Source organism: Falco biarmicus, chromosome 3, assembly GCF_023638135.1.
Source record: "Falco biarmicus isolate bFalBia1 chromosome 3, bFalBia1.pri, whole genome shotgun sequence".
In the NCBI taxonomy this organism is placed as follows: domain Eukaryota; kingdom Metazoa; phylum Chordata; class Aves; order Falconiformes; family Falconidae; genus Falco; species Falco biarmicus.
In genome coordinates this window covers 62,638,604-62,652,894 of record NC_079290.1, presented here as the reverse complement: position 1 = coordinate 62,652,894, position 14,291 = coordinate 62,638,604, and the positions used below count along the sequence as shown (strand labels likewise).

The window sequence follows — 14,291 nt, the reverse complement described above, 5'->3', positions numbered from 1 at the left end:
TGCGTGACATGCAGAAATGCAATTTAGACTTGCACAGCACTTCTCATCCAAAGCTTTGAAAATGGGTCAATAGCCTCGTGTGGCAGATGGTGAAACTTATAGGAGAGGGGAAATGACCAGTGTGAGGTGTTACAAGAAATGAGTGATTAGGAAAGTCCCACGGGACCTTCAGCCTCATACACTTCCTACATTTGAAATTGGCTCAAGTACTGGATGGAAGAGGTAGTGCCTGTATTTTACAACGTGGTTAGGAAGGGCAGTTCTGCTTATTTTGCTGGGGAGTTTGGGGCTGTAAAGATAAGACTAAATTTAGGGTTGAAATCTTTGGCTCTTCTGTGTTAAGAAAATTGTGGAGGCAGCTATATTCTGACTTAGAGGTGCTGTCACAAGACTTACCTGGAAATTCTAAACTCTGAATTGTAGTTGATATTTTACAGAAAAAGTGCGATGTTTTCAAGAGTCAGGAAACTCGCCACCATATGAACATAATGCCTTGACTTTCTTTTTCCAGGTAGGGAATCCCGTTCTGTCATTTAAAGGATGATAATGTGGCTAGAAAGACAGGGTAATATTGCAGCATTATAATTTCCAAAGCATAAGAAGTCCCAGGGGATTTTTACTCTCTGTGTGCCTGAGCTCAGCTCTGTTCCTTGCAAGCCAGCGAGGAAGCTTTGAGGAGCTTATTGGGAATCTTTGATCCAGGGATGCATTGTGTAGGACTGCATTCGAGCTGTCCTATAGTCGTCCTGTGGATGTGATAGGTCACTCTGCCCTGGTGTTCCCCCTACCCCTTGCTACTGTGTTACCTCTAATATGCAGCTTTACCTGTCTTGCTTTTCCTTCGGTGGAGGATGGGAGAGCGACTTGTAAAGGAACCAACTTTAGCACAACCATTAACTAGGTCTCAGCACTGGAGAGACTTAGGACTGGCTCTTTTAGGCCAGATTTTATGAGACTCAAGTTTCTCGAACAGTGCAAAATGCACTGAATAGGACATAAAAATTTCAATATAGATTTTGAGCCAGTAAATCTACTTAATTGGTATGCATACACCCTTTAAAAAAAGAAACAAACTTCACCCTTTTTTTTGTTTCCAAGTAGCTGATAGATATAAGTGTTGGAAGTAATCCTTCTCCACCAGTGGATGGTTATTTAATAATTTGGCTGCTACCTAAGCAGCTAAATGAATTACCTAGATAATATCTGTACTCTATTAGAAGGCCAGGTGCTGAGCATTGTAGAAAATCTGTCTATGTAATACAGGTTTCTGCAGAGAGCCAGTTTAGGATGCTTTGGTTTTGTTTTGTTTGGTTTTTTGTTTTGTGGTGATTGTTTTTTTTTAATTTAAGCATTAAATGCATGTCAGATTTTTTTAAAATAGCTCAACACTTCTGAACTGTGACTGTAAGCATGGCTTTGTTATCATCGCTGCACTGGAATACATAGATATTGTCATTATTGGCAGAGGCCAATAAAACAGTGCTCAGCAACTCATAATCCAGGAATATGGCTGTCCCATTAAGAATAATAAACTGTGACATTTCAGCACTTTGACGACTTTGGGAACTGGCAGGTACTAGAATATCTTGTGCTAAGGTACTTCATGCCTGAGGTTATAAACTTAATGTTCTATGTATCAGTAACTTTTACCTGTGATAGAAGTATGTTTTAATATGGATTTTCTCGGGGCGATTTCACTGTTCAGAAGGAAGTAGAAATAGTGATGGATTTCATAAATAGATTCTCTGGGGTTTTGTGGGCCCAAAGAGCAGGTGGTAAGCTTTTTGCTAAGGCTCAGCCACACATTCTGTTGTTCTTTGGTTTAGGTTAAGTCAGCCTTCCATTATATGATTGTATCTGAATTTCAGACTTAAAAAGTCATGTCAAGCTTTTAGGTTGTTATGAGTGGATAACTTGTCAACAGCACCTGCTGGTGCTTTCTTGAATTATTCTAGCAAATGCCAGTCCTTCCAATGAGACCATTGTGAGTGCTTGAAGGTAATTGTGCAGTAACTCCCTTTGCTTGTTACTAAGGTGTTTTATGTGCACTTAGGCATTCAGTCTTTGAGAAGTATTTGTTGGAATGCCAGTGATCCAAATGCCTGTATCCAGCATTGCTGCTTACGGGGAAGAGGATGTGGAAGAATATCACAAAATTGGGAGCTTTGCAGAGGCTTTGTCAGCCTGCAGTGTAATGTTTGTATTACATAGTTATGCATTCTATGTGACCTAACTGAATAGCTGTCTGGTATATTAGTAACTCGGACTATCACAATAGTCCATGTGAAAATTTACCATACTTCATGATCAAGTTACATCCTTAATGTCAAACTTATGTTCCCTTGCACATCTGACTAACAAAAAACCTCTTAGTAACAGTCTTAATTTTTTTAGCTTTTTGTTTACAGGCTATATGTATGAATCCCCATTAGTTTTTCCACGGAAGAGGTCACGTATAGGGATCTGCCTAGGTATGGCTGAGTGCTCTTTCACAAGGTAGTGGAGGTAGCTGAGCATGGTTTGTCTTGGGCGGCTAGGTAATGAATGCCAGCATCCCATAGAGGTCTTGGAAGTTTCTCTTTCAGTACGGATGAAAACCTTCTTATTGGTGGTTATTTGACTTCCTGTCAATATTCAGTACCTTTAAGATATGCAGCGTTAAATTTGTATTGCTTTGTGTGTGGTTACTAATACTCCAGTCACTTGAAAGCAGCAGTGTATGTCAGCCGCCTTTTGTGGCACATCACTTCAAAAAGGACCTGTTGTGCGTTTACATTTGGGCTTGCTTCTTGGCATCATTGAGTTTAGGCGTGGAATCTTGGAATTATGACAGTTTGACTGATAAGAGAAGTCTGTTAGGAGTCAGAAGGACATATTTTTTCAGGAATGGAAGACAGAATTTAGGAAAGCTAGAGTTAAACCAGAAGAATTGTCATGTTCCCACCTCTATGTGAACTTGTTCAGGTGCTTCATCTGTTTCAGTGATGTTCATCATCTGAGAAATGGTTGAAATGCGCACATACCTCTGAGAAGTATGGTGAAACCAGCCTAACTTTTGTGAAGTCTGTTGAGAGCTGCTACTGGAAAGCTTATGACATACATGCAAATATAATACTTCAACTAATCAAGAATTTGTTTTTAAAAGAACAGCTTTCGTTGCACAGGTATTTTGTTTGCTTGGCTTTTGTAGTTAATTTTGGGGAAAATAGGTGTGAGAGATTTCTTGACTCACAGGAGGAGAAATGTTTTATGTTGCAGCAGGTGTTTACTCACTTTAATTTTTGGATTAATTAAATGGGGGCCAAGCCTTTAGCAGGCAACTGTAGTGGTTTAAATGAAATCAGTGTGGGAAGGCTGAGAAGTTAATGCAGACTGACTTCTTGAGTAGATTAGTGGAACAGTGTAGATATTTTGAGTGAAGGTGGCATTGATTTTGCATTGCTTCATGACTACCATAAATTGAACTGAATCAAAGCTACTGTAAGCATTTTATTATCTTTCTTCTATGGCTAGGTCTGTAGACCATAGGCAGGTATGCATTATCAGACAAATTTAAATCCGTTGCACATGAATTCTCAGGATCAGAGCTGTTGAACTAGTTTCACTCTACTTTATACCAGTTTTCCTTGAGCTGGTCACTTCCCTCTCTCACTACAAAATCTTTTGCTGTAGTTAATCTGATACTCTCATATAATCTGGATAAAGCTTTATTCAAAAGGCTGATACGGCAAATGCAATTTCTGTCTCTTGCACAATTGGACCCCATTGGATTTTCTGTGGCCTGGTTATGTTTTTGGTGGTCAGCTAAGGTCTTTGCTCCTTCTGTTGGCTTACTCGGGGCATTCACCTGATAGCTTTCTATTTTTATATAAAACTATATCTATAATAATAGAATCATAGGATGTTTTGGGTAGGAAGGGACCATAAAGATTATCTAGTTCAAAATCCCCTGCCATGGGCAGGGACACCTTCCACTAGACCAGGTTGCTTAAACCCCCATCCAGCCTGGCCCTGAACACTTCCAGGGATGGGGCATCCACAGCTTCTCTGGGTAGCCTGGTCCAGTGCCTCACCACCCTCACAGTAAAGAATTTCTTCCTTATATCTACTCTCTTTTAGTTTAAAACCATCGTTCTATCGCTACAGGTACTACAAAGAAGTCTGTCCCTGTGTTGATGTTTATTTCATCATTTAAAAAAAAAAAAAGACAACAAAAACTTTGTTTGGACCTGACTTTACTAAATAAAGTCAGCAATATTGAAGGGTTACATGTGTTGAAAAGAATAATGATTGATTTGATTGGATAGGTGTAGTATTAAATAATTCTGGTGTAATAATACTACCTGTTGATTTATGAGATTAATACTACATTGAAACTTTTCTTTAAAAAAATAACTCTTCATATGTGATAAACATTACTCTGAAAAGTAATAACAAATTTATGGCTTTGGTATACTTGAGAAGGGGACTAGAACAAGTTTGTGACATGGTCTGATTTTGTGTCTTTAACTTAAGATAAAAATCATATTATCTTTGTATTTTGAAATAGCATTTCCATAATCATTGGAGCTTTCATGAACTTAATTTTGATGTACTTAAATTTGAAGCTTCTAAGATTTTGAGTGAAGTTTTTGTGCAAATTTTCTTCATGGACTGTGATAATAAAATGTTTCTTAAAAAATCAAGATGAGATACTGTGCCTAAAATCCTAAATAGGTAGAATATTTTAAGACAGTTTTCAGACAGTTTTAAGCCTACAGTAGGAAAATGTAACAGTATACCCATTCTGCCTATTTGTTTAGCAAATGTATTCCAACCTTGGAATTCATAATGTCATCACCATCTCTGTCATTTACTTAAATGGGATCGGAATAGCATGACCTGTAGTTAAGACCGTGATATGAATAGAGGTATTTAAGAACTTTCAAATTACTTTCACCATTTGTGTTACTTAATTATTGCACCTAATTCTTTTAGTGGAGCTTCAGCTATTACTGGAGTCCGTACAGTTAAATCAGAGAATTTAATTTTGTTTTTCTCTGGGGAAAAACTGTCACTTTGGTGAAATTCCTTCAGGTTGGATAAATTCCTTAATAACAGCGTAATGATTTTGTCTTAATCTTGGGAATTTTACTGTATAAACAAAACTAGAAAAAAAAATGAGAGTTTTGTTTCTATGTTTTCATGCAGGAGGTAAAATGTAAGTTGAGGCTGATACAATGGAATAAATTCTGCTTTCATTTATGCTAATAAATGATAGTGCTTCTTAGATAGTATCTATAGTGAAACTTGAACAACTAAAACCATGTCTATAATTATCAGAACCTTTGCATGAGTTGGAGAGTTATAATACACTTGAGCCTTAATAAACTTAGTTAAATTACTGCTACTTTATTAGAAGTAACAGAGTCCAACTACATTTAACTGCTTAAATTTTTACATATTCACTTTTGGGAGAAACAAAACAAACCCCCCAAAAGCTAGCATCCCCTTTGTGTGTTTTAGGTTTGTTCTGTGTCTTTGATCGAGAGTTCTTCCACTGAGTTGCTTTAATAGATACCTAAATAGTAAAAAGAATTCAGTAAGTAGGTCTCTTCACTTAGTGCATTCAGAGGCTCATGAATATAAAATAATTTTGAAGATCTTCCCTGAATATGGTAGAGAAAATTTCCCAAGTCTGAATGTATCTAAAACAGACTGAGTCTTGTTAAAAGGGTGTATTTAACTTCCTTTTGTATTCATTTTCTATTTGACACATCATACTGCTTTTTAATTATTATTTTTTTGCATTGCTTTTATTACTCTTTTGTCTTAAATACCGAGGCTCATTATACTGCAGAAAACAGTATCTTGTTATTTCAGTAGCAAACCAACATAACCCTGAAGTAATCCTGTATCTTATGGCTGTATTCTTTGGACGAGCGATTCATCTGATTCATTTGAAGTACTCTTGATTCCTTGCTGCTTACCTGGAAGCACCTGGAAGTTTTTTCACTGTTCTCATTTGATGGTCTGTTGCAAGTTGCTCTACTTTAGTGAAGGTTATATTTAAATTTAGCAATGTCCCCAGCCATTAAAACCTGGGTAATGCTAGCCTGTTTCCACTGGGGAATGCTGTGGTTAAAACTACAGCAGTGTACCCAAGTTATGCAGTGACAGCAACGCATCTCTTATAGCAACCTATTTAGACGTACTCTTCCATGAGGTACTCTAGAGAGCTATGCAGGGCATCTAAGGATGAGGAAAATAACCAAAAAGTGTACTTTGGTTTATCCTAACCCCATTATTTGTTCACCCTTCCTAAAAGTATGGTCTTTTTCAGTTCCAGAATTGGATACTGAAGAAACAACAAATTTGTTGAATGGAAATGAAAACAGAGCAATAGCTTGCTCCCTCTGTCATCTAGCTGGACATTTGGGTTTACATAAAATTTTAACATGCCTGCCTTTTGGACTGCATTACAGAATTTTATCACAAAAGCTTTTGCGATTCTATGTGTCCTCTTTTAATACATTATAGAACATTTAAGATACGTTAACTGTTGACTTCAGGGGTGTCTATGGATATGTTTATGCTCTGCGTTATGGTTCCAGAAGCACAGCATGGAGCTCCTGGCAGCCTGAATTCAAGTCAGCAGCAGGACAGGTTAGTCTTTGCAGATTGACCAAGTGCTGCTTAATACCAGGGGTGGTGGCAGAGAGGAGCTCTGCCCTAAGGAGTGCCATGGCTAACACCAGCTCAGGGCTTTCAGCGCTTTTACCGTAAGGCAGAGTGATTCTCTTTCATAAGGTGTGTTGGAGGTCTGCTGGTAAGAAATGGGAACACTTAAATATAATAATTGTAGTATAAATTTTTAATAAAATATTTATTTGAATTCATAAAAGACAGTGCAGTAGTAATGCAAATGTTGTTGTGACTGGTTGGCATATCTGAGGCCCCTGTGGGAAAGTTCAAAGTTAGTTGACTCACCTTAGGAGCTTGAAGCTTTATGGCGTCTTTAATTCCAATTTAGGGATACGAAACCTGAGTGGCTTTTGGAGGAAGGGAGAACTTTAGGGAGGGACAGCCATTTGAGCTGAAAAAAAGCCCTTTGCTGCTGTAAGTACAAGCCTGTCCTTAGGCTTTGTTGCTTTGTTTAAAATTGAGGCAAGCCTAGGAAGGGGATGAAAGCTCAGACAGTACCCTATTGTGTGTGGCAAGCGGGGGGAATGGCGTGTGGATTCTGCCTGTTCTCATCTATGCTTCAGCAAGAGTCATATATATATATATATATGTATGTTCATGCGGAAAAAAAGGATTCTTTTCCAAAATAAATAAAAAAAAAAAAGGGTGAAGTACAGTAATTTCACTTGAGAGTTTTGCAAGTGTCAAACATGTTTGGTTCCTATACAAATGCTGTATATTTGAAGTGTTTGAGAATGTTAAAATGGCAGTGTTCATTGGACTAACATAATTTGTGTCATATAAAAGACTTGAAACCCTAATGAACCCCTTTCCAAGGGGTATCTGAATGTCTTGGAGGAAGGTATACGGAATGGGAAGTTCCACGCAGTGTTTGGGTATGAAAATAATCTGAATGGTTTGGGTTTTGTTTTTGCTGCATGTGTAAAAGGAGCATGAGCATATTGTTTTTGCATAGTGTTTGAAGTCAAAGTGTTCCAGCAGCTTTATCACTACTTGTTATAAAAGAACAGTATAATACGAGTCCGGACTGGTGTAGGAACTGAAAGAATACTTACGGTGAGACAGAATTCCCTTTAAAGTAATGATTTGAACACAACAGAGTACAAGTGCAGTGTGTGGGAAACGTTGGTGTGGTGGTGGTTGTTTTTTTATTTTTGGTCTGAAGCCATGACTTTCAAAAGAGCTTGGTGAGAAGGTGTAAAGCGTAATAATGCAACTTCCTTGTTTATTTTTTAAAGTTATTTAGCCACTGATTGATTTGCAAAGATCAGGTCCTTCAGCAAAATTTAAATCAATCAGGAACAAATGAGTTCTAAAATTCAAGGTGCAGCACTTTTTTTTTTTTTTTTTTTTTAATCAGAATCAAGCAGCATCATTTATCATTAGCACTGACACTTCAGCGTCATACAGTTGTTTTGGTGTGTCAGTGTACAACTCTGTGGTTTAAAAGAGCCTTGCTAAGTCCTTTCTTACCTGTTTTTCCTACTGTACCTCTATTTTCACATACAATTGAAAACAATGCCAGTACTTGTCATTTGTTAGGTGTCTGAAGTATTTATTTTGTGTGAAATTAGCAAACACTGCAGTTTAGAACCACTGTCATCTTTGTAAATAATTGATGAGGTTTTTTTTTAAAAAAAAGATAAACCCTAAATATGCAGTTTTTTGAGTTGCATAATTATCAGTTCATCCACTCAGCTGTGAAAATCTTTTCCTTTTTTGTTTGTATTTGATTTATATTACAGGCAAAGCGACAGCACTCATGCATGAGCCAATTGTCTAACCTTGTATGTTACATTTCTAGTTATATAGACCCAGAAGTTTGATTTGGTGAAGTTGCATTAGTTGTTTTGTCCATGTGAAGAAGTATTGACAATTCTGTGACTTTTGTTTGATATTTGTGTAGTTGTACAAGATCCTTGGTAAACCAGTATTAATGAAAGCACTGAACATTTCCAGTTTTAATGCAAGTCAAAGCAAAGCTTCTTAGTGAGGATGTTTGCTGCTTTGTCTTTCAGCAAGAAGAATCGGTGACAATAACAGACACTGAATAAATATGGTTTTGATCACAACTCCTAAATAAAGAGCTGAAAGACTGAAGTATAGGCCTGAATTGGTGCCATTGGAGGCTTTTGTATTGTGTCAGCTTTGCATGTATTATGAAATCTGTTCACAGTATGTAAAAATGCACAAACCATATTACTGAACTGCAGAAGCCCCACTGCTGATACATCAAAGAAAGCAGCAGCTGTCATCCAGTTTTAGGCACGGTACTTTTGAATGCCTTAATCCTCTTCCTAAACAGAAAGAGCACACTTTCTTTATACCCACCCCCACCCCCCCCACCCCACCCCCACCCCCCGCCTATGTTTTTTGAAGTGTTGGTGTAGCAAAATGCAGAAGCTGTGTTCAGCAGCCATTGCTGCATGGCATAAGACATTATTTTCTTTGCATCTAATTTGGACATTTCAGTCCTCCTCACATATGCTAAGTTCCTTAAAATTTAGGTTTTATTTAAGTTAGGAATTACTTACATTGTGTACTTAGTTTTTATTTAGGTCTACTTCAAATTGGAATTAACTTGGTATTCTTTGTTCCCTTTCAGTTGCTGAAGGGGTGTGTGTTGAGATTATACTCAGAACCTGAGTTACAGGAAACATACACATGTCTACCAGTGGAATATATTTTATTTTGTGAAATTTTCACATTTTCAGATTTTTTTTAACAAGTTTTACAAGTCAGTTATGACAAAACAGCTTTTCTAAGCAGCAAGCCAGATATGTTGCAATCGTAAGTTTTGATTAGTTACAGCTCTTTTCTATATGGTGCAGTGTCCTGTCTCCAGAATGGGTCATGGCAGAAGACTGGGGGATGCAGTGATGCTTCCCTGGTATACTTTGCTTTCACCAGCGTTTCCCAAGTCAGAAGCCATTCTTTGAACTAAATAAATTAAGACAATTTTTTCTTCATTAATTTGCTTAACCACTTAATTGCTTTTTAAGAATATTTTTCAAATATGTATAAACACATTTCAGGAGAATAGCATAGGAAAATTATTTATATTGAATCAAGTTATCAAAATTATTGGAAATAAATTCAAAAAGTTTGTTCTTTATGTATTGGATTTTATGTTTGTTTATTTATTAGCCACTGTGTTGCAAAGTGACTTTGCACTGAAGGGTAATCTCAACAGAGGAATTAAGTATGTGAGTGTAAAGCTGTCAGACTACAGCTAGTTGATTAAATTGGCCAGGTAAACTAATAGGATATAATTTTACATCTTTGCTAACCTCCTGCCTCTCAGACCAAAAACATTTTGCTGTGCTGAAGTAAATAAGCTGCTACAGTAAAATCTAATGGTTTAAGAATCCATTTGTCTTGTCCTATTTACGCAAATAGAATTTCAAAACTCTGCATTAAAAAGTGTCTTGATCAGAATGGTGCTGGAAGCCAGATGAGAAAAAATGGTATTTGATGGCAAGGTTTGTATGTTTAGAAATGCTCCTGTTATTAAAGTTGCTCTAGTGCCAATGACTGCTGCACTGGAGTCTGTGAATTTCTGTGACATGCCAGCCATCACAACACACAAGGAAGATCAGAGATGCAGTAACTCCAGTCCTACTTCTGTTGTCAGACAAGGATCTCCCAGCAGCAACATTACCTTCTTGTCGTTTACTCTTGTGAGCCCATTTTCCCTTCTCTCTCCATTAATACCCATTTCCAAACTCCTCTGTTTGAAATGCCATCTCTTTAAATCTTTATAATGCTAGAAGGTTCAATATTACTTGTAAGGAAAATAATTAATACCAAGAAAGAAAATGTATATTTAGCATTTTGGGATGTTCATGACATTTTTTTGCTAGCTTACACTGAGTAAGAGGTTGTCTGTTTGCTTTGCTCTTGACAGAGCACAAAAAAGAAGCCTGAAGCTCAATGAAAAATTGAGGTACTGCTTCATTACTAGGACCTCCAGTTGTTGGTAGTTTCAGTGGAACATGTACAACAGGCAAAGGAGTTCTCGTGGGCTGATGTCCATGCTCAGTGAGCTAATACTGGGATGTCCACAGCTGTGTCCAGGCATCTCTCAGGTCAATGAAGAGATGAAGAAATTGAAGGGCAGTTTCCAAATGTCATTAATTTGTGGGAGGAGAGAGGCATCGCATATTAGTTTATTCTTTCTTTTAATTTCTTCCCACCCATACCCTCCCCTCTGAAAGGTTGTGTGCATGTAAGATAGTCTTACAAAGTCTAGAATAACGTTGCTTTGAGGTTTGTCATGTTAGAAGGAAAAAGGGAAAATAAGCTAAAATGGTCCTGCTTTGTTTTCAAATTATGAATTTCTATTTCAAACTTTGAAATAAGAAAGTGGTAGGTATGTGGTATAACCTGCTCTTGCATGTTCTGTGCTGCTACAGGTATTAGAGGATCATTTTTCTCTTTAATTTTGATGTTTATTGCCCTCTCAGTTGCTAAGTTTGTTATACAAACACCAGAAAAGGGTGTTCCTCGACTGACCTGTTTATTCATGTAAATGGCATTAATAAATACTTCTTTTTTACTTTTATAGGTTATTGAATCACTAGGGATTATTATATATAAAGCCCTGGACTATGGTTTGAAGGACAATGAAGAGCGGGAATTAAGTCCTCCACTGGAGCAGCTTATTGACCACATGACTAATACAACAGAAACAGATGGGAGTAGGGATGAAGGATATGATGCTCTGGATGAAGGAGTGGAGGATGACGATGATGACAAAGAGGAAGTTGAGGCCATTCATTCCTATAAAGATGTCATGAAGGTACAGTAATGGGCGGCAGTTTATATATTTCACTGTTTTTATCAGTGAGAAAATCAACTCTATTTTCCATGTTATTGTCCAGTGTGATGCTGGCTGTATAATTTTCTGATTTCCTTGGTCATTCTGTAAGGTTTGCTTGCAAAAATTATACGCAGTACTTTTTTCATGTTTGACAGTAAGCAACAGAAAATCCATGATCAACTTTATCACTGGATGTGCCATTAATATTATATCCTGATTTCATCCATGCACTGCATAGTTAGTTTTCCAGCGTAACATATGTTGAATTACTTTGTGTACACTTGGATATTTCATGGACTGTTTCAATTAATTCACCTTTTCATTAGTGCAGTATTAGCTTAATTATTCCTTATCAGTTTATTCCTTTGCCAGCCTCCTCTACTAAAGCAGAGAACTGCTTTTGTAAGAGTAGCTTATTTGTATGGAGTGAGTCAGGATACAGTATTTCACTGATGATCATTATGGTTGCAGTTCTTGACCTGAGTTGTGAGGTTTGGAAATCTAGCTTGTGATTTTTAATTGCAAGAAGTTCTTTAATGTTATCTAGGCTGTCGTGAACAATAATTTAAAAGGTTAACCCTCTGTTTTCTATAGAGTAATCTTCAGTACAAGTTTTAGAGCCCAATGAGCTCTTAGTACATACAAAGTATTAGTAAGTGTGGATTTTGACAAAATTTGTATAATTGGTTTACCTCATAAATAACCATGTGAGAGTTTAACACAGCTTGGAAAAATGATATGTTAATTTGTACCAGGGGATTGAGTCCTGTATATTGCTCTTCATAAATGCAAGTCCTGTCTAAGGACCAAAAGCTTTGTGTGTCACAGAAATTAAAAGTGTAGTGGTAGAAGCTGAGACTAGAAGAGTGTCCTGGATAGCACATCAGGAGATGTTAGCATGCGGAAATAAGACCACATTAAAACCCACTACTTCTGATGGGTTGCCAGTGAAGAGGGAAGCTCTTAGGAGGCTGGAATGGGAGGCTGGAATGGGAGGGAGTTTTGTTTGAGATGGTGTCCTCTTTGCATCACAAATAATGTTAAATGCTTAATGCCTTTTTTTCCCCCCACCCTCCCTCAGAGAAGCATGGTCAGAGGGAGAAATGAATGAAATGGCCTTTTGCTCCCTGTGACAGGGAGGGCCTGGAGGGATGAAGTAGTCTCCTCTTCAAACCCCTGCTGCTCCCAGCCTTGACGAGTTGGTGCCCTCGCTGTGGGCAGGTGCTTTGCTCTCTCCTCCCTCTGCCACTCTCTGTCACCCAGGCATCTTCTCTAGAAGTGGTCAGCAGCACCCTGCTAAGCCCCCATGGGAGCTGCTCCAAACAGTATGGTGTTATGTAGAAGATAACATGCAATATATCCTCTTTTCCCCTAGTCTGGAAAAAAATGTTGTGAGTTGGTGGGACAATCAAAGTTGGATTGTTAGAAGTTGTTTCCCTTAATGCAGAGGCAGATGAATTCTTTTGTATACATAAAGCTGAGTGCAGTGGCTTGTAGAAGTTATTATTTTGCAAATTTTTTACTTTATTTCTGTGAGGAGGAAAAGGTAAGTTTGGAAAACTTTGCTGAACTCCTTCAGTTACACTGGTATATATCCCTGAAATATAGAAAGAGTAAGAAAATGTTTAGTCAGGTTTCAGCTGTTAAGGCTGCAGAATGGTATCTTTCAGGTTCTGCTTTGTTAATATTTATCTCAGCTAGTCTGAGGCACCTGCCTATTTATATAAAATCAGCATCTTGCATTTTAATTTTTATCATCTTTTGCTATTATTTTTTTAACAAATCTGGAAATGTACTGCTTTTGTGACTTCTCCTTAGTGAACTGAAGTTCAGCTGTCATTTCTACCTCTTACTGCTCCATCCCTTGGAATTCTCTTTCTTGCTGTTGCTGCTTTGGCTTAAATTATTTGCTGCAGGCTTAACTCTGCAACTCATCTTTATTCCCAGCTCTGTCATTACTGCATTGACTGTACTGGAATGGCAGCATCATTCTGCCACATTTTTTATATAAGTGCAGATTTGTAAGATCCTTTTTTCTTGACTTTGTACCTTTTCAAGGGTAAGACCATGTTTTGCTGTTTCGTCTTGTATCTTCGCTTCCCTCTCCTCCCCAGTGGTGGTAAATACACTGCAGGCTACACCCTTACGTACCCAGTGACTGTTTCACAACAGTAGTGTGTGGTCTTGTGACCGCGAGGCTCGATTATTCTAATTCCCTCTTGGCAAGACTCACTATGAAGCTTTCTCCTCTGCAGTTTGTAGTGAATGCTGAAGTAGGTTTGCTGCTTGAATTGAGCAACTGTCATTCTTGCTGCCCTGCATTCTCTAAATTGCAAACTTGGAAAATCGTAGAGATGGGCTCTGTGCTACTTATATTGATTTTTAAGGGTTTTAACTGTAAGTCTCGAGTAAGGACATGATTTTGTCCTTGAAATGTGCTTATACATTTCCTCCTTCTCCAGAAGGCATCATTGTCTGGTCCAAGGCCTGTGTGCCACTAAGACTGAATTTTTCACCATTAATCTTTAATGTGGGTGAGCCTATTTTATGATTAAAACACAGAGATAGTTAAGGTACGTGTCAGGTTTTTCCGTAATGTCAAGTAGGCAAGGTCAGTCCTGAAGCCTCCCCTAACCGGGAAAATGCTGAGTAACGTGGTGGACACCTATTCCCAAGAACTGGGAAGAGAGTAAGCGCTAAGTAGTACTGCCAAGATCATCATTGGCAAAGCTCCTGTTTGGAGAAGACACAGACAAGCTTTTGTGTTGCTTCTCGGCATATTTGG

General features: G+C 37.9%; 1 protein-coding gene across 4 annotated transcripts in view; it reads left to right on the top strand.

The window, feature by feature from the left end:
• Positions 1 to 14,291, top strand: part of SPIRE1 (spire type actin nucleation factor 1) — a 127,836-nt gene that overhangs the window by 47,407 nt on the left and 66,138 nt on the right. For all 4 annotated transcript variants that reach the window (XM_056331349.1, XM_056331347.1, XM_056331348.1 and 1 more), the window contains exon 3: positions 11,252 to 11,485. In XM_056331349.1, the coding sequence (XP_056187324.1) occupies positions 11,252 to 11,485 (234 nt within the window). The remainder of the gene's footprint in view (positions 1 to 11,251; positions 11,486 to 14,291) is intronic.